Here is a 20,456-nt window from a genome sequence, read left to right as displayed (position 1 = left end):
CATTTCCTCCTCCAAGGGATCTTCCCAACCCAGGGATCAAAGCTGCATCTCCCGCACTGGCAGGCAGATTCTTTACCATAAGCACCACCTGGATAGTGGCCTCAAAATCCCTGGCAGAACCCCTCCAGACCGTCATTATCAAATGACTACAGCAAGTATTCAACAGAGCTCTATTTGCCATCACTATCTCGAATGGAGAGCAGTTCTAGTCCCCCTACCTGGGAGTGAAGGGGTAGAGGCAGGGATGCCGAGAGCAAAGGATAAATGTGGGTGCTTAGCCATCAGTGCTTGGTCAACTGCTGTTACTGAATGCCTCGTACTTGCCAGGCAGAAGTCCCAATTTTCCTCTTAAATTGCAAAACCAAAAAAAGAAGTTGTAGAACTTGTACCCAGCACTTAACCTCTCTAGGGAGCTGTATTAGTTTCTTAGGACTGCCGTATCAAAGTCCCACAAACTGGTGGCTTAAAATCCCAGGAAAGTATTGTCTCACAGTTCTGAAGCTGGGAGTCTGAATCCAAAGTGTCAGAAAGACCTTGCTCCTGAAAAGGAGCATCCTGAAACCTGCAGACGGATGCTTCCTTACCTCTCTCCAACTTCCAGTCTTTGGGCGCTCTTTGGCATTTCTAGGCTTGCAGCCCGTAACTCATATCTCTTCCTTTGTAGTTACGTGGAATTCTCCCTCTGGCTCTCTGTCTTCACGCAGCCATCTTCTTTTATAATGCAACTATCCTATTTCCAAATAAGGTCACATTCTGGAGTACCAAGGGTTAGGACTTCCACATGGCTTTTGGAGAACATGATTCAATCCATAACCAGGGCTCAACCAGAAAACCTCTTCACCCCCACCATTTTAAATAATGCAAAAAAAAAAAAAAAAAAAGCAATGGATAAGATACCAATTTAAAAAGCATCAGCCCTCAATGATCATGCTGCTGCTGCTGCTGCTGCTGCTGCTGCGTTGCTTTAGTCGTGTCCGACTCTGTGCAACCCCATAGACGGCAGCCCACCAGGCTCCCCCGTCCCTGGGATTCTCCAGGCAAGAACACTGGAGTGGGTTGCCATTTCCTCCAGTGCATGAAAGTGAAAAGTGAAAGTGAAGTCACTCAGTCGTGTCAGACCCCCAGCGACCCCATGGACTGCAGCCTACCAGGCTCCTCCGTCCATGGGATTTTCCAGGCAAGAGTACTGGAGTAGGGTGCCATTGCCTTCTCTGCAATGATCATGAGCCTCTGCTTAACTCTAGGGACCATGTAGTTACCAGCACCTGAAATTGATTCCCCCTATTGTGCCCAAATCGGCCCACTTGTAGCAATTCTCCCATGTGAGCTTGCAGGTGGCAGCCTCTGGGATATTTGAAGGAAAGTGTCCAAGTCCATGTAGTTTCTTTCACCAGCTCAGTGTCCCCACGCCCCTTCATCTTTCATCCTGACACCTTTATGGCTGCTCTGTCCCATGTGGACTCCAGTTGGTCTTCCTTCTTAAACTGTGATATAGTCACCAGGCAAAACACCCTGAAACGTGCAGGGTATACTGAAATGAATCACGTCCCTTGTTGAGAAACTGGAGGCATTTGCTCTCTTGTCAATGACTCGGAAAAAAGCCATCCGGTCTTCTTCTGTGTGTTCTGCCACTTGATGTCCCCCTCATCCTGAACGCATGCAGTTCTCCAAACTTCGAGAAAATCAAAGAGAGTCAAAGTCTCTACCAATCAGAGCAAAGAATCTTCCAAAGTCCTCTCACTATTCCTCCTCCCTGGGGATGTGACCTCACAGGAGAACAGCTAGAAGAGAGAAGGCTCTGGCTCCCAGCTCATGGGACGTGAAGAAGCTGAAGGCAAAAGGGGAGACACAGTGCTTGCCTGAGAGGGAGTCACTGACAGAGAAAGGGAAAAATGACGGGAACTTCAGAATGCAAAACAGAGATGGTAGACCTGGGAAGAAGAGGGCGATGGCTTACAGAGAGCCTCAGGGATGCACCCAGAGGTGCTCTGCCAGCACAGGAGGGGTCCTCGCGGGGACGTTGCAGAGTCTGGGAGGCGATGCCTCACGTTCCTAATACAGTCGGTGGGATCAACAAAACTAGATCAAAGGGCACAAGAGCCCCATATCTGAACCTCCATAATCTGGATTCATCACTGGTAACCTTGAATACAGGCTTCCCAGGTGGCTCAGTGGTAAAGGATCCACCTGCCAATGCAGGAGACATGGGTTCGATCCTTGGGTCAGGAAGATCCCCTGGAGAAGGGAATGGCAACCCACTACAGTATTCTTGCCTGGAGAATCCCATGGACAGAGGAGCCTGGTGAGCTACAGTCAATGGGGTCGCAAAAGAGTCAGACAAGACTTAGCAACTAAAACAATAGCAATGACCTTGAATATACCGTTACTTGAAACTTCTACAAGGACCCATTTTGGATCACCTTAGCAGAAACAATGACCCGGGGCAAGAGTAGGAAGGAGAAGAGAACCCATCCGCCCCAGCAGAGCACCCTATCTCGTCCATTGTGAGTATCAGAGATTATGTCAGAGCAGGCTGTGAGCTTCAAAGGGACCCACCCAGAAGGAACAACTCAACTAGAGAATGAGAGAATTCCTTTACCTTCTACCCAGAGTTATGCACATCAGTTCAGTCACTCACTCATGTCTGACTCTTGGCGACCCCATGGACTGCAGCACGCCAGGCCTCCCTTTCCATCACCAACTCCCAGAGCTTACTCAAACTTATGTCCATTGAGTCAGTGCTGCCATCCAACCATCTCATCCTCTGCCATCCCCTTCTCCTCCTGCCCTCAATCTTTCCCAGCATCAGAATCTTTTCAAATGAGTCAGTTCTTCACATCAGGTAGCCAAAGTATTGGAGTTTTAGCTTCAGCATCAGTCCTTCCAATGAATATTCAAGACTGATTTCCTTTAGGATGGACTGGTTGATCTCCTTACAGTACAAGGGACTCCCCAGTCTCCAATCTAAGTTTTCTAGGGTTGAGATACAGATTTATTTGTTAATCTAAATATGAATATCTTCTCAGTGATTCCAATGACTTATTTAAGGAATTCATTAATTGACACTGAATTGAGACATTGAATTAATTAACTCGAGTCATTAAGTTGACTCAGTGATCTAGAAGTTCCCAGCATCATTTAGCTAAGGAGTTTCTCAACCATAGAACTATTGATATTTGCCTCTCTTGATATCTGCCCTTTGTTGTGGGTTCGGGCACTGCAGGATGTCTAACAGCAGCCTTGTTCTCTACCCACTAGATGCCAGTAGCACTATCTTCAGTTGTGACCAAAAAAAAAAAAAACCCATCTCCAGTCATTGCCAAGTGTCACCCACGGTCAAAATCATCCCCAGTTGAGAACCACTATACTGTCTTTAGGGGGCTTCCCAGGTGGCTCAGTGGTAAAGAACCTGCCTACCAGTGCAGGAGATGCAGAAGACGTGGGTTTAATCCCTGGGTCAGGAAGAGCCCCTGGAGTAGGAAATACCAGCTGGCTCCAGTATTCTTACTTGGAAAATTCCATGGACAGAAGAGCCTGGAGGGCCACAGTCCATGGGGTCCCAAAGAGTCAGACTGTGCAGGCATGCATACTATCTTTAACATTTCACAGAAGCCTAGAAAATTTGTGGCAAGAAAACTGTTAACACCAAGGAGAAATCAAGAAAATATACCTGAAATGTTTGTGGATGCAGGAGTCCATGCCTCAATTTTCCTGGGTATACAAACTGCACATTCTATGTGCTCAGTCACTCAGTCATGTTCGAGTCTGTGGCCGCATGGACTGTGGCCCACCAGGCTCCTCCATCCATGGTATTTTCCAAGCAAGAACACTGAAACCAGTTGCCATTTACTACTCCAGGGGATCTTCCCAACCCAGGGATCAAAACTGCATCTCTCACGTCTCCTGCATTAGTAGGCAGATTCTTTACCACTAGCATCATCTGGGAAGCCCGTGCATTCTGTATTTCCGCATAATTTCCAGAAGCTAAGTGAGTCCTCACCTCACATCTTTCATTTGTGTTTCACTTACCTCTCCACACATCCCACTCCAACAAGTGCAAAGAATGAGGAGGGAGGTGAAGGCAGCTGGAGGCCAAGTTTCTCTTTCATTATGTCAAAATCTAACAATAATCACCCCTCAAATCTACTCTCAGACATCCCATTCCTCACCATTAAATAGGTTTAGGTAAAAGAGATGCGCTATACACATGATATAAAATAAAAACAGCACTGGTAATAAATCAATGGAAATTTTCATTTTTATTGATAAACCATGATTTCCTATTGAATACATAATCAAGTACAATTAACAATATAACAGCACTCTAAAATTTAAACTTTCAGAATCACCCTGGTTCAATATATAAAGCTTTAGTTTCTGTGAAAAAGTTTTATTTCAATAGTATCCTTCTTATATGCAAACAAGGTCCTAAAATAGATTTATGAATAAAATTTTGTAAAGCATACTGTGTACAGAAGAAATTGACTCTACCACATCAACTGCACCCCAGTAAAAATCCAAAACATAAAGGTGTGAAGGACCAGAATAGAGCCACATTCTATTAAATCTATCAAAGTTAAATCTAAAGATCTGTAAGTGGAACATGGATCTATCCTCTCCCACTGATTCAATACCCTGACAGCAGGGTGGTAAATCATGGCCTCATGACACGGAATTTTTCTTAAATATGTACCAATATCATTACAAAGACACACACATACCAATGTGTAAGTGTCTTGTGAATTGAGAAACTCAGAAATCACCCAGGAAATATCTATTTCCCTGTATTATAACTACTGAAATGAAACGGCAACATTTTATGGAACAATGCATGTGGCACCGTCTTCTGATGAGGCACATGAAAACACAACTCAATGGCTAGAATAGTTTTGAAACAAGCCTACTCACAACTGATATATTCTTCATTAAAAATGTATATTTATTGCTTAGTTTCCTGAAGAAAGTAGTGATAAAAATAACTGCACCTCAAATTACTCCCAATACAACTTAAGATATTTAATATTAACATGAATATCAATTGAGTAGATGACAGGAAATTTTTAAGTTCTTAAATGTGGTATGCTTTACTGGATTTGAAAACAAACAAAAAATAGTATATTCTTCTAATAGAAGCCTCTTAGGGTATATAAGGGTACATATACTTAAGGTTCTGAAGCTTCTCCAAGAGTCAGTCTACTAACTGTCTTAAATTTACAAAATGCAAGAAAATGATGCACCCAAGAATAAGTAATGGCACCTGGACCCATGGGAGCTACCTGATGAACTCCAAGTAAGTACTGTCTTTATGATAAAGAACCTTGTCAGGGAGGTATTTATAACATTTTTTTATAAAAATCAGTATTAAACTTTAATAAAGCCAATTAGAAGTGAGGTTATTACAAAAAACTCCAGATTACATGCTGGAAGACTAATAAAATGGCTCCTTTAAAGAATGATAAAGAAAAATCATAGCTCCAATTTTTAAAACTGGATAGTCAGAAATGTTGAATGATATCAAAATGAATGATATCAAAATAATTGAATTGGATCAAAATAATCAAAATAAAGATTACTAGCATTCTGTTGCCAGAATATTTGTAACTAAATTTAACATAAAAAGTAATTATGGTTAAATATAACCTTTTTAAAAAAATCATTACACTCAGGCTCAAAAAATGGAAGCAGGGAGACTTATGCTATGTACAATTCTGAAAATTCCCACATGTAGAATATAGCACTGCATACGTAAGTAACAAAATGTTAGGCAATAAGCATATATCTGGATTTTAACACAATGTTCCACAGATTAAATATAACCAAAATACTAAACCAAATTTATTGTTAGAGTATTTTTAAAAACATTAAGTATAACAGGACAATACAATAAAAGGAATCTTTTCACTGACCCAACATATTTTAATGGGTTTTAATTACTTTTTTAGAATTATAACTAAAGGCAGTAACATGCTGAAACCAAATATACTAGCGTTGATCTGTCCTTGAATTTATGTGGCTACTAGTTATTCCCAACATTCCGTGTCTGGAACCCCTGGCCAGTCAAAACTGGAAGTGACATATGCTGGTGTCTTAATAATGAGGTTCCCACTCAGCAGGAAAGAAGGAGAGACTTCAGATTTATATCAGTGAATGAAACTGAGGGCACTGAAGAAGTTTCAGGAAAGTAAAAGGCAAAACAAGGTTTTTAGTATTGTTACTCATAGCATGTGCAGAAGAGAGTGAATGACGCCAGTTCCTGCTACTACTGCTCTCCTTTAACCCAGACGCCTGCGGCTTTTCTGGACCCTCTTCATCCCAGCCCGGCTGTCACAGAGCCTGCCTCCAAGAGGCATCCCCACTGCCTGCACACCTCCAACCACGGACCGCCCTCTCCCCCACTCCGTCCATTCCTGCTCTTCCTCCTCAATCCCATCCTCCTCCTCACTTTCAATACGTTTTAATACATCTGTAATGTATTTTTAATACATTAAAATATTAGTTACAAAGTGAGTGTTTAACCTGAAACTCTGAAATAATTCACAAAAAAATATAGGATTTCTAGTTTTTAAATGAGGAAATACATTTTTTAAAAGCTACACCGTCTTCCAATGGTTTTCCATTCTTGTGTTCCCTAAGATTCTATACTTCAAGTCTGGTATGAACAGTATATAAGCTACAGAATAGAAGGCTGTTGATGGGTAGTCAGAGTTTCTCTAGGCAGTGGGGCTGGGGAAGTGGGATCCTTTGCCAACCCTCCTCCAAGTTCATTTTAAGATATTTTCACCTCCAAAGAAGTCCTAACATATAAAAGCCAAAAATCCCACACAGGGAGGTCCAAACCCAAGTGTCTTTTTCAGATCAGACTGTTTCAAAGGGGTAACACAACTAAAAACTTTTCCCCACTTGAAAGTATATACAAGAAAATTATATATTTGTTATTTAACTGCTCTCTCTCCATAGACCACCCTCTGAGGATCTATTTTCTACATTCAGAATTCAAGCTTTAAAAACCTGAATATTAGTAATTCCTACCTTTGTGTCCAAAATATCCATAAGCAATCCATGAATATCCACTCCACTGTAATTTCTTTAAAGTCACTAAAATAAAAACATTCTTTCCAAAATTCACTTTAAAATATATTATTTATATATTTTAATTTTGGATTTATTTTTAAACAGCTGAAAATAGTATAACGCAGCTTCTTTGGAGCCCATGATAATTACATTTCTACATCCCCTTGAGATAAATGCTGAGTTCAGGAGTAAAAATTAAACCACTTTTTGGATTTAGTAAAAGATCTTTACATTTTTTGATGTATCTAAAATATTTCAATATTTTTCAAATGGAAAGAAGAAACAAAGAAGAGAAGGAAAGGAAAAATAAAAAAAAAAGAAAGAGGTGAGAAAAGAGGACAAACAGGAAAGGAAGAAGAAAAGAATCTTTCTTTAAAACTTCACTCACATTAATGAGTATTATTCTTCTGTACCACGTAACCAATGAGCCAGATGCTCAAAATTCAAGAATCTTCTGTAAGGTTCAGAGCAAGCATTAGATGTCAGTGTACAGCTGGTGGTCTGATGCTCAGATACCTGAATCTAGAAGGTTCCACAGGACCCTGGCCAACAGTGTACAGTACTTCACATCTCTCTGACCCCCATCAAACCCCAGCTTCCTTCCCAGACAACAGGGAGGTCAGTCTGCTGCATCTCATACAGGATTCAGTTGTGTCCCCCTGGTGGCTCAGATGGTAAAGAATCCACCTGCAAAGCAGGAGACCTGGGTTCAAGCCCTCGGTTGGGAAAATCCCCGGGAGAAGGGAATGGCTACCCACTCCAGCATTCTTGGGGAGAATTCCATGGACAGAGGAGCCTGGTGGACTGCAGTCCATGGCGTCGTAAAAAGTCAGACATGACTGAGTGACTAACACTTTCATTTTCCAACTGAGCATTCCCCATGACTCACATGTGTCTCCTGGTCTAGGATCTTCTTGTCCAAGTCCCATAAGGCACATGTGGCAATGCTCTGTGACCCTCAGCCAGAACAAAGCCTGCGTGTGGGGCTGGAGGCTGGGTACACAGAGATCACCCAGGGCTCCTCTGATCACTTTTCAGTGACCTCAACCTCTGAGCCATGGGCAGCACAGTAAAGACCAGTCTCTCTGCTTCTCTCCAGAGGGAAAACAGGCAAAAACCAAGGGATGGGGTATGTGACTACATCTAGAGTGGAACAACATCATTTTCCTTAAAAAAAAAAAAAAAATCACCACCTCCATCCTAAAGAAAAACACTACATCTGATCAAGAAAGATGTACTGAGACCATGGGCTTCCCAGGGGGCACTAGTGGGAAAGAACCTGTCTGCCAATGCAGGAGACATGGGTTCAATCCCTGGGTGGGGAAGATCCTCTGGAGGAGGGCATGGCAACCCACTCCAGTATTCTTGCCTGGAGAATCCCATGGACAGAGGAGCCTGGTGGGTTCACAGGATCAAAAAGAGTCGCACAGGACTGAAGCGACTTAGCACAGCAGAGCACAGCACTGAGACCGCTGGGGTGGGTGGGGTGGGCAGGGGTTTGGGGCAGATACAGAAGGGAAGGAACAAGCTCTTCCCTTGAGCTTGTTTCACCATTTAAAGCAGAGACTGACATATAGCAGTGCTTAAGAAACCAGGCTCATTTCCTCTAGAAAAAATGAAAAGAATCATCTAAAATAATGCATTTATTCTGGAGAAAACAACACCTCCAAAAAAATCCTAAAAGATTTTAAGAGGAGGAAATAAAAGAATACAGCTGCAATAATTCTTATATTTTTGTTCCACACAGAAGTCAGGGGGGAAAAACCATCTATGCAGCTACACATACAAGGACCCGTTGTTATTAATACATCTCCCCCACTTCCACCCCTCTCCCAACTCATAAAAAGAAAAACATTGATTTTCCAAACAGAGGTAATATCTGATTATGAAGACAAGACAGTCGCATGTGGCTTTTGGAAATGCTAATGTTTCATGGAGTCTTTAGGAAACAAATCACGGCCAACGCTGCAGGAACAGAAGCGCGAGGCAGAGGAGGAGGAGGCCGGCGGTCAGGCGCGGGAGGTGGGCCGCGGCCGCGAGGTCGCAGGGGCCGCAGGCGAGCGCGTCCCCGCAGAGGTCACAGGAGGTCAGCTGCGCTCTGGAGTTGTAGCTTCTCACGGCTCGCCGCCCTGTTCAAAGAGGCAGACGTCGCTTTAGGTGCCCTCTGCGTTTAGAAACAGGTAATCTGCCAAAACTTAAGAGCCTTTCGATACACTTTTCTGAGTTTTCTGTTCTTCACGTAATTTTATTTTTCTTTACAAGAAAAACAGCAAAACTGCTCACAAGGAGCCCAAACTGCGAAGCAAGTCCAAGAGAGAAACAGTGCTTTGAAGTCCTGTTTCGGTACCACCAGCAGCTGGCCGGCATTAAAAGAGAAAAAAACAGACCCTAGCTGCACAGCTCAGTCAAGCGCAACCTGAAACCCTTCCAGGAAAGGGAAAGGCTGTACCTTGAGGATGTTTTAACCTCCTTGAGACTTCTTTTTTGGATGACATTTTCTATGCCTTCAAGTAAAGTTCTAATCATTAGAACTACTGAAGAGAAATATATTTACGTGGACTTTATTTTAAAATGCAAAAATATGAAAAGAATTCTGTCATGTCTCGTTTCAGTGTCTTAAAATGTTAAGCACATAGTCTCTAAAACTACTGAACTTGAGTAAATTTTATAGTACAAGCTAATATTTTAAAAAACTAGATAAAGCACCAATAGCATTATAATAAACTTACTATAAAGCATAAATGATTTTTATTTTTACAGTTTTTAAGAAACTATTTTCAAATTCCTTCATGGTTTTTCATTGTTTTAAATTTAATAAATATGCTTTCTGACTCTAGGGTTTTTCAGAATGGGTTTTATTATCCTGATCTTACCCATGTTTTCATTTTAAATGCCCCCCAATACATAAGTCATTTTCCACAAAAAAACTTTACAGAGATTGAATCTTTTTTGCTTCTTAAATGTTTAAAATGTTCTCCATATACCTGAGAAATATCAATTGGAGAATCTTTCAACTAGGTTATTAAAGAAGAAATTTGGATAAATTCGTTATTTTGTCACTGAGTCTCTGAGTCTTTCATCCTTTCACCAGGGGAAAAAAAAAATGCATCAGTTTGTTTCCAAAATGTCCCACAAGAACTGGGTGAATGCTCTACCTCAACTCCAACAGGAAGCAAAAGATGAGAGGAACTGGCTTGTTAACTTACGAGGAGAGCAAGGTGGTGCCACCCCTTGAATAACCTGCGAAGACTCCCAACCATGCGGACAGGTTCCTTGTACTCTAAGTGTAATTATCTACAATTGCCTGGGACATGAAAATGTTCACGATTCTCATGCATTCTGATGATTCTGAGCCACTCGGAGTGCTTAGCTTACTCAGGATGAATGTGATTACAAGCAGAAACGTTAGCCTGCAGGTCTCACACTGACAAAAAGTCACTCCCTGACTGAATGCAGATTTGTCCTGATCAGATCTCTACTTTCACATTCTAAAGTTCTAATGCTTTATAAAGTAAAAGTTACCAATAAAATCAAAGAAGCTCAAGTTATTTTTCAGACTATATTTTTCTTGAAATGATAAAAAAAAAACCTGTTATAATAAATACATTTTAGCAAAACAATCTCCCTCAGTGAAGAAACAGCTAAACCCCACTGAGGTTTGCCAACACGGATGGTGTTCACGTTCTCTCCTGAAGAAGTCTTGTTTTAAAATCAGAACCAGATGGAGTGGGTGCTTGGAACAAGAGAACCTTGGAAACTGAACATAACTAGACTCTCTGTGTCAGTTTTTTTTTTTTTTAACTGTGAGTTGAAAACCTAAAATATTATGAGCAAAAACATCATTTTAATATATGCAAAGTGCTATCTTGTGATTACATTTTTATATTTTAATTATCCATTGTTTTCATTTAAATGGAAAGCTCACCTCCTGCTGCACCACCTCCTTCACACCCCAACTACACCCTCCCCAACAAAGCTAATTCAATAGCTGGTCACTTTGAATGAATGAATGAATGGCTGGCTTAACTCCTAAAGTACTGGGAACTCCAGAACACACTTACTTGGTTCATAGTAGTCCACTATGGACACTGAAGCATCTTGTGTATTTGACACTCTAAAGCTTCTCACAGCAGGAATATCAACACAAAACTGGGTTTCATTTACCTTGAAAAATACAGAAGACTTTTAAAGAGGTGGCAGACTGTGTTCATGATAAAAGACATTTCTTTCTCTTATCATTTATCAAACAGTTATAGAAATTAACATTTAGGGAGCATTTCTACACACCCAGTACTATGGTAAGCACTTTACATAAATCACATCATTTGTTTTGTAAAACAATCTTTGCATGATCAGTATGGTTCTTACTTCCATTTTACTGAAACAGATACTGAGAATTAGAGTGGTTAAGAATGCAGGAGCCCAGGGTGCATGCCCCTGGCCTTGGTGCTTCACCAAAAACCCTCTCTCAGTCTTGCACCCCATTCTGGTTGCTGCTACTGACTCACCCCAGTCCCCTTCTCTGGAGAATCACCCTCAGCTCATAGAAGCCACCTCATCCACTAAGTGAAGTAACCTCAGAGTCAGGGTGGCATAGCCCCCAACCAGTAAGGTACAAAAGGCCAGCCTCTTTGCTTCCAGGAAAGATACTTAATGCCAATCTGGCAAAAAATACTAGTTAAGGAATCTGAAATTAATACATTCCTTCAAACATTTCATTCCATACCAATTAGCAGGTAGTGAAAAGTCAATCAGTAAAAATGTAATGGACACTAAAAATAACCATTAACAAGAACATCACAGACATAGGACAAACTCCAAACATAATTACATTATTAAATATATAAACATTAAATGCATTTTTCAAACTCTAAATTAGGCCCATGACTGTCAAGCAGTATTTAATATATGGAAATTACTGAACAGCAAAGAGACTTTGAATTCGTTTTAACAGCTTTATAACCAAAGTGGTTTTTGAAGTCTTAAAACAATTAGAATATTTAGGAACTAGCTTTTTAAAAGCAGAATCACTGCTAAAGCAATATAATTCTGATTCACACTTTGCAAAGCTGGAATAAGAAACATATGTATTGCCCCTTCGTAACATTAAATCCTAAGAACACTTAAAACTCAATTTCAACTCCACATATAAATTTCATGTAGATGTCAGAAGAATAAACTTTCATGGCAGCAGTTTTGAGACATAACAAGTAGAGTCTTGAATTCCACACTTATCTTTCTCACAATATTTTATGCACCTTATTCCTGAATCCATAATTTTCATACAGGAATGGGAAGAGTACATGAAAATTATATAATTATATTATATAATGATTTTCTATAAAGACCAAACCTCTGAGAATATTCTATGATTCAAGCAGCTAACTTTTCAGTGCAGGAATGTTAATCCTTTGGGATGTATTAAATGCTTTTTCTTTCATGAAAGCACCCTGCACTGGGTCTTCACTGCTGCTGTGGGCTTTCTCTAGCTGTAGCGAGCAGGGGTTCCTCTCCAGTTGTGGTCTGCAGTTCTCGTTGCAGTGGCTTCTCTTGTTGCGGAGCACCAACTCTGGATGCTCAGGCTTCTCTCCGGTTGCAGCTTGTGGGCTCTAGAACGTGGGCTCAGGAACTGTGGTATATACTGCCCCGTGGCATGTGGGACCCTAGTTCCAGACCAGGGATGGAACCTGGGTCCCTTGCATTGGCAGGAGGATTCTTAACCACTGAACCACCAGGGAAGTCCCTAATGAGCGTTTTAAAACATGTAATTAAAGCTTTCACCATCAGCAGCATTTAAATAAGTATGTTCAGCAATTCCTTGAAGCACAGGAGTTCTCTATTTGAGATCTGGACTATATTGTGGAAAACATATCACAACAATTTCTGGGTTGAACATGTGGTATGAAATAATTTCATTATCAAGACTTTCATTAGGCTCATCATTAATAGTAATTCTCTTTAATTTTATAATAATGTCTTGTTAGTGTTGACAATAGATGGTTGCCATGTGAAAGTCACTCAGGGACACCAAAAGCCAAAATAATGACATAAAGAAAATGTATAAAGTAAAGGTTCTTCTGAATACAGTAAAGAGTGGTGCTGTCAGTGGTTATGGGGGTGAAACTTAGGTTTCATTACTTACAGAGTCTAAGTAGAGGTTGAGTTTGCCATGGTCATGTTCTACTTTTTTCAGAGTATCACTCAGGGGAATGGCATCTGAGGACACAGTAAAACCACTGAGCAGGTTGACTTCCATAAGGGCCATGCCGCTTCTGGCTGGGCCCAGAAACCTAAATCAAGGATGACAGGAAGGACAAAAACCCTTTAGGAAAAACCTATAGCTGATGGCAAACTATTAGAAACTAAAACTGCCAAGTGTTATTCCAAATATTTATTGTTTTGTTGAAATAAGTTACTGTAGAAAACTGTAAAAAGATAACCCTTTCTTTACAGGTCTGAAATTCCTATAACTTTCAACCATGTGAGGAAGAGAACAGTGGGTCCACCTGTCAGCCAGCATGAAATGCCTACAACACAGCCGGCTTGGGCCCTGGGCTGTAATGAGGGCAACCTTTGCCCCTTCAGCAGGCAACTCTGTTTTCCAGTGGTTGATTCCAAACCACATTGCATTTTTCATTTTCTCCAAAGTTGACGGCACTAACCTCCCCAGCTCAAGGGTAGGAACTGAAAAAGAGGCATCACTTGACCAGTTAGCAGGAGATGGCGGCCAAGTCTTCAACAACCTTTTCTTCATCCGGTTTTAGAAAAAGAAGACCCAGTAGGGAAGGTCCTTCCCTTTCTTCTCCCACATACTTGGTGCAAATTTTGTATTTTCTTTGGTCGCCTTGGGAGAATGACAAGCCTGGGAAAGTTTTATTACACTGCTTGTTTTCTAACCCTGCTGTACACACTGTGAGCATCAAAGCATCTGGGCACCAACAACGTTTTGTCTCCTTTAAAATAAATATGTTTCTAAAAAAGACTAGGTGGCAAGAGCTTTTACTTTGGATCTGAAGGAGCCCAATGTCGTTATGGAAAGGAGTTTGTCTCCAAGATGGAAGTCTCAGCATCGTTCAGTTAAGTTCCTGTTGTCCTTTAAATGGCAAAAGCAAGAAGGGCCAGTAGAAAATCTTGCTTTTCAAAGCAGCAAACCGATGCCTGCCAAACATGACTGATTGAAAAGCCATACAGTACAAGTGCCGACTGTGGCTGGCTGGCAACCCAGGCAGTCAAAACCATCTGCTGGTAATGTGCTCAAGAAGAGATGCTGTTGAAAACCAATATGGGCATTAAAATTGGAAGGCTTTTAGAGACGAGAAAAACAGCCAACCTGCCTAGATTCAACGACTGCAGTGTATCATCAGAAGTGCCTTAGCTGACCTGGTCTTTCCACCAGCCAGGGGCAGAACTTGTTAAACTGCCATGCCACAGAGAAACCCCGTCTGAGGTGAGTAAGAGCTTGGACCTTACTGACGAGAATAAAGTGCCTGAAACACCAGTTTTTCTTTTTATAAAGTGTCACTGAAAGAATTCATTTAGAATGCTATTTGTATTTCATGGCAGATTTTTCTCAGAAGACTAGTTGCAGCGTCTAAATCCTTTTTATAAAGCCCCCAACCCTGATGAAAACACTTACCTTCTCCAGATCCTCCACACACACACACACACACACACACAAGATATAGATGTCCTCTACATAGCAAAGTTTGTTGCCCATCTGACTCCTGATGCTGGAATAATGATCCTGCATTTTTACCTGAGCCCCTTATAGGAAGCCCCATCATGGTCTGAATCTCAGTTTCACTTCTGTCTTCACCTGACCTCCCTAAGAGGTAAAATCCATCTCATTGCCCCATAAGAGCAATTTGCCCTTTTCAAAACTAGAATTTTATTGACTTGCTCTAACAGCTCTTTGCAGGAAACCACCCTCCTCAGGAAAGCTCTTTTCTTGTCATTTTAGCAAAGCTGTATTGTAACTAACCTTAAACCAGGCACCCCCAGGTTCTGCTCACTTCTGGCCCAAGCACACTTCCCAAATCTTTTGATCACACAGTATCTTGCCCAACCTGTTGGTTCTTTCCATAGATCAAAGGAGTACAAATGAAGAATAAAGAATTAACAGATGGCCAGATCTCTTCCCTAGCTTCCCCTTTAGTAATCTCATGAACAAACTGTGTGAACAAGACAGAACCTAGAGGAGGATCGTAAGAAGTCGACAAGCCTGCATGCAGGGCAAGGTGGTGATGGCTCTGACTCCCATCTCAACGACTGACTGAGACTGTTTTCCCAGTTTCCCTTTAAAAACCATTACTACTGAGCAGAATCCTCGGAGCTGGTCTCAGGACATGAGTCCACCTTCTCCCCAGACTGCCAGTTTTTCTTAATAAAGCATCTTTCCTTTCGACCAGCAACTGTCTCTTGGGTATTGATTTCTAAACAGCCAGCAGCCAAACCTGAGTTCAGTAACATTGTTTTCAGGAATCATTTTTATTAATTTTTGTCTCCTCTTTCAAATGTGAAGATAAGGCTGTATCATTTTGGCTAACCTTAATATTCCAAGTCCTGACACTACATAATGGAAACTGAGCCAATATTTACTGAGTGAATTAATGACTAAAGGACTGAATGAGAAAAGCAGGGATAATAATAGCACCAACTTTATAGAATAACTCTAAGGACTAAATGAGTTGCATGTGCAAGTCACGGTGCAATCCCTAGCATGTAAGTTTGTAATAAATGCAGATACTGTGCTGTGCTTAGTCACTCAGTTGTGTCCTACTCTTTGAGACACCATGGATACCAGCCTGCCAGGATCCTCTGTCCACGGGGATTCTCCAAGCAAGAATACTGGAGTGGGTTGCCATGCCCTCCTCCAGGGGATCTTCCCAACCCAGGGATCGAACCCAGGTCTCCCACATTGCAGGCGGATTCTTTACTGTCTGAGCTACTGGGGAAGCCCAAATGCAGGTGGGTGTTGTTTAAATAATAATAATAACTTGATGTTGTTATTCTGGAACAGAGCCCAGTTTCAATTTTAGTGAAGTGTAACGGGAGTCCTACTTTCTCAGCTAAAAAGGAAGCCACCGCAGAGATTCTGATATCCCCGTGCTGCTGGTTCAAAATGCCCAAATAGGTGAGGAAGGGGGTAAACACATGTGGCAATTTATACTAACATCAGGAACAAGGAGACCCAAGATAGTAGGAATGGTAGCAGTAATGAAGAAGACTGGGTTCAGGCAATGGCTAAGAAGACTGACCACCTGGAGGAACACCTAGAGATGACCTTAGGAGGACCTGGAGATTCAGTATCACATCAGTAACATCCAGCCCACCAAGAGTCCAAGGTCAATCAGATGCTATAGTAAGTGTTACCCCTTCAGTCATGTCTGACTCTTTGCAACCCCATGGACAACTCCTGCCAGGCTCCTCTGTCCATATAATTCTCCAGGCAAGGGTACTGAATTCAGTAGCCATTCCCTTCTCCAGGGGATCTTCCTGACCCAGTGATGAAACCCAGGTCTCCTGCATTGCAGGCAGATTCTTTACTGTCCGAGCCACCAGGAAAGCCCAATCAGACACTATGGGATATTTAAAAAGGGCAGGCAGCAGCTCGTCAAGATCAGTGCATAACAGAGTAACACCCAGCTTAACTATAGTAGATAGACAAAGAAGAAACTATAAAGTCTCTTGATTCGAGAACTTTCTGAAGGAGTTGCTCTCAAACTGCTGTATGCATCAGAATAAGCAAGAAGGCTGAAGGTGGCTTCATAGACCCTGAATCTGTGAAGTCAGTAGTCTTGAAGTGGATACTTTTTGCTTAACAAGATCCTCAGATGCTCTGATAGAGAAGGAAATGGCAACCCACTCCAGAATTCTTGCCTGGAGGATCCCAGGGACGGGGGAGCCTGGTGGGCTGCCGTCTGTGGGGTCACACAGAGTCGGACACGACTGAAGTGACTTAGCAGCAGCAGCAACAGATGCTCTGGACACAGACCAAATTTAATAGTCACTTTATTAAATGCTCCCAGAAGCTGTAAGTGCCTAAATATCCAATGCAAAGATCTTCTAAATCAGAATTATTTCACTGTGTCTAAAAAAACTAGGCTCTTCATTGAACTTGCATACTTTTATGAAGTTCTAAGTTAAGTGCATAATACAAAAAGTTAAATGCGAACCTGGAATAATTGCTTAACGGAAAAATGACCAACAAAAAGAAATAATCTATTTTGGAATATTAATCATGATTCATTAAGGTTTTTGAATGGAAACAGTGGCAGACTTTATTTTCTTGGGCTCCAAAATCACTGCAGATGGTGACTGTAGCCACAAAATTAAAAGACGCTTGCTCCTTGGAAGGAAAGCTATGACAAATATAAATAGCATATTAAAGCAGCAATATCACTTTGCCAACAAAGATCCATATAGTCAAAGCTATGGTTTTTCCAGTAGTCATGTACAGATGTGACAGTTGGACCATAAAGAAGGCTGAGTGCCGAAGACCTGATGCTTTTGAACTATGGTGCTGGAGAAGACTCTTGAGGGTCCCTTGGACAGCAAAGCAATCAAACCAGTCAATCCTAAAGGAAGTAAACCTGAATATTCATTGGAAGAACTGATGCTGAAGCTGAAGCTCCAATACTTTGGCTACCTGATGTGAAGATCCAACTCACTGGAAAAGACCCTGATGCTGGGAAGAATTGAAGGCAGGAAGAGACAGAGGATGAGATAGTTGGACAATATCACCGATTCAATGGACATGAGTTTGAGCAAACTCCAGGAGCTGGTGATGGACAGGGAAGCCTGGTGTGCTTCAGTCCATCGGTTCGCAAAGAATCAGACATAATTGAGCAACTAAATGACAATTAAAGTTTTTATAAATTAAACCCGAGTTTTATTAAACTTTTCTATTAAAGCTTATTATAAATACAAGAAAAAATTGCAAATATTGATAATTTTGGCATGTGGAGAAAGGCTTAAATACAATTAGCATTCTAGTTTGTAATCAGAAGTGTACTGTGTAACTGAAATCTTTGCTAAATATAACTCCTTATAGAGATAACTATATAGTTATATAGTTAAATATATAAATAGTCATATGCTGCTGCTAAGTCACTTCAGTCATGTCTGACTCTTTGTGACCCCATGGACTGTAGCCCACCAGGCTCCTCTGTCCATGGAATTCTCCAAGCAAGAATACTGGAGTGGGTTGCCATTTCCTTCTCCATAAATAGTCATATATATTTAATTAAATATTCAAATCTATTTTTTAAGAAGAAAGAAGGGGAACTTAGATACCAACCTTGTGCACACATTCAAATCCAAGTGATTGACATCATCTTTATTATCTTTTACAGCAACATCTAGGTCAAATGATTCCTGATCTTGGATAGATCTTCGGCTTTTAGAAGATCTGGAATTTTTCACATTATAAATAACATTAAGCTGCAATAAGTAACAAAGAAGCATAAGTAATAAGTCATTAGCAATAAACTGGTTTAATTATATATTCTAAAAATTAAGTAATGATTCTCTGGGATAAACTCAACTGAATTTGTAATTTTCAATCTAAAAAAAATCTTAATTTTACTAGCTAGCAAAGTATCATTATTTACAAATATAATTATAAAAGTTAATAAACAATGATTTTTAAAATTGAGAAAAATTGTTAGGGAATATTCAAAATTTCATAGATCATCGCAGACAATATTCACAGATATTGTTTTTTTCAAATACTGTAAAACATTCCCACGAGGGAACAAGCTAAACTACTGCCAAGTTTCTTGAAAGTATCCACTAATTTCTAAGCTCTGTTGCCCAGCTGGAGTCATTGTTCACAAACGGGAACTATTGGTAAGATAAATCAAAGTATCTTTATCCAAAAGCCTTGGTGGAACAGAAACCTATTCAACTGCTAAGGCTTCTTTTTGATCATACAGTGTTTTTCAAAGATGATAAAATAAATAATGGATTTCAAGTCAAGTGGGTCTTTATATTCACGAAATTTGGCAGTTTATTTCCAAAAAACAGCTTTGCTTTTTATCACTCAAAAGGGGTCAACATTACTGCAAACCTGAGAGTCTTCCTTGCCCTCCTTTTTCCAGAGCACTTTCAAAACCATTAACTAAAGGAAATGTCAATACCTATTTCTGGGTACCCAGCTTTTTTGCAATTTTCTTCTGCATTACAAGAAGTACCTATTGGTCCCTACCTTTTGTTTTGTTCGTGTTGATACAGACACACAACTGGTGAACATTCTGACCAGTAGGTACCAAATTTACTGCTGTGTCCTCAGACCTCATATAAAAATCACTTGACTTTATCTATATAGTAATTTATCTATATATTGTTTATCAAGAATGAATTCAAACCAATTTGGTGGTTTAAGTACGTATAATTTTTCAAGCTTATCTAAAATATCCTGTGTATTTACTTTTGGATTTATTATTCACATCAAAAGATAGATTGAGAATGAGTATTTTCACATGGTCTTTGTTGGTAAAGACCAATACAAATTATTCACTCTTTCTTCTTTCTATCCTTTCCATTGAATACTGTTCCCTTTAATTGTTTTTTTTTTTTCCTGATTAAAAGAAAACATTTACTGTATTTTGAGTATTGTACAAAATAATCTTCATATTATTTTTAAGTTTCCAAATTATACCTGACCATTGTGCCCTAACACAATGCTTAGGGCACAACAGATGCTTGGCAACAGCATCTGTTCTCTCAACCAGGATAGTTGTACTGGTTTTTGAAAAAGTATCTTTTCTCTGTAACAGTCTTTTTAAAAAACTTTCTCAGGGCTTCCCTGGTGGCTAAGGGGTAAAGAATCAACCTGCCAATGCAGGAGACACAGGTTCAATCCCTGGGTTGGGAAGATCCCCTAGAGAAGGAAATGGCAACCCACTCCAGTGTCCCTGGGAAATCCCACATGGACAGAGGAGCCTGGAGGACTACAGTCCATGGGGGTCGTAAAAGAGTCGGACGTGACTTAGTGACTAAACAACAACTTTCTCAGTAAAGCTGTCAGGGTTTGTTTGGTTTGTTTTTTCCAACCAAGTACATAATACATGAAAATCATGGGGACTTAAAACCATGTTACTGGGATGCAAAATGGATTTTAAGTCCCCATGATTTTCATGTATCATTAAGTAAAATAACTTCCATTCAGTATTTTATATACTACCTCCATTTAACTGTATCCCAGTTACACCATAAAGGGTAGATTTCTTTGAATTTTCTTCCTATAGAGCACTGAACATATTATGCTCTGATTGTTTTATTTACAATAATATAAAATTTTACATCAAAGGGACACATTTCCTATCTTCAAGTCAATTACTTATAATACTGTTAGATGAATATTAAGAAATGGTAAGTAAAAT

General features: G+C 40.5%; 1 protein-coding gene across 1 annotated transcript in view; it reads right to left on the bottom strand.

Moving 5' to 3' along the window:
• Positions 1-8,701: 8,701 nt before the first annotated feature.
• The window catches only part of CD109 (CD109 molecule), a 134,618-nt gene continuing 122,863 nt past the window's right edge, over positions 8,702-20,456 (bottom strand). Inside the window, exons 30-33 of the mRNA XM_061427218.1 lie at positions 18,371-18,513; positions 13,214-13,361; positions 11,133-11,235; positions 8,702-9,200 (exon numbers count right to left, since the gene is read on the bottom strand). Of these exons, the coding sequence (XP_061283202.1) occupies positions 9,025-9,200; positions 11,133-11,235; positions 13,214-13,361; positions 18,371-18,513 (570 nt within the window). The 3' untranslated portion in view covers positions 8,702-9,024. The remainder of the gene's footprint in view (positions 9,201-11,132; positions 11,236-13,213; positions 13,362-18,370; positions 18,514-20,456) is intronic.

Source organism: Bos javanicus, chromosome 9 (genome assembly GCF_032452875.1).
Source record: "Bos javanicus breed banteng chromosome 9, ARS-OSU_banteng_1.0, whole genome shotgun sequence".
In the NCBI taxonomy this organism is placed as follows: domain Eukaryota; kingdom Metazoa; phylum Chordata; class Mammalia; order Artiodactyla; family Bovidae; genus Bos; species Bos javanicus.
The sequence above is the reverse complement of the archived record's forward strand: the minus strand, read 5'-3'. Positions and strand labels throughout refer to the sequence as shown.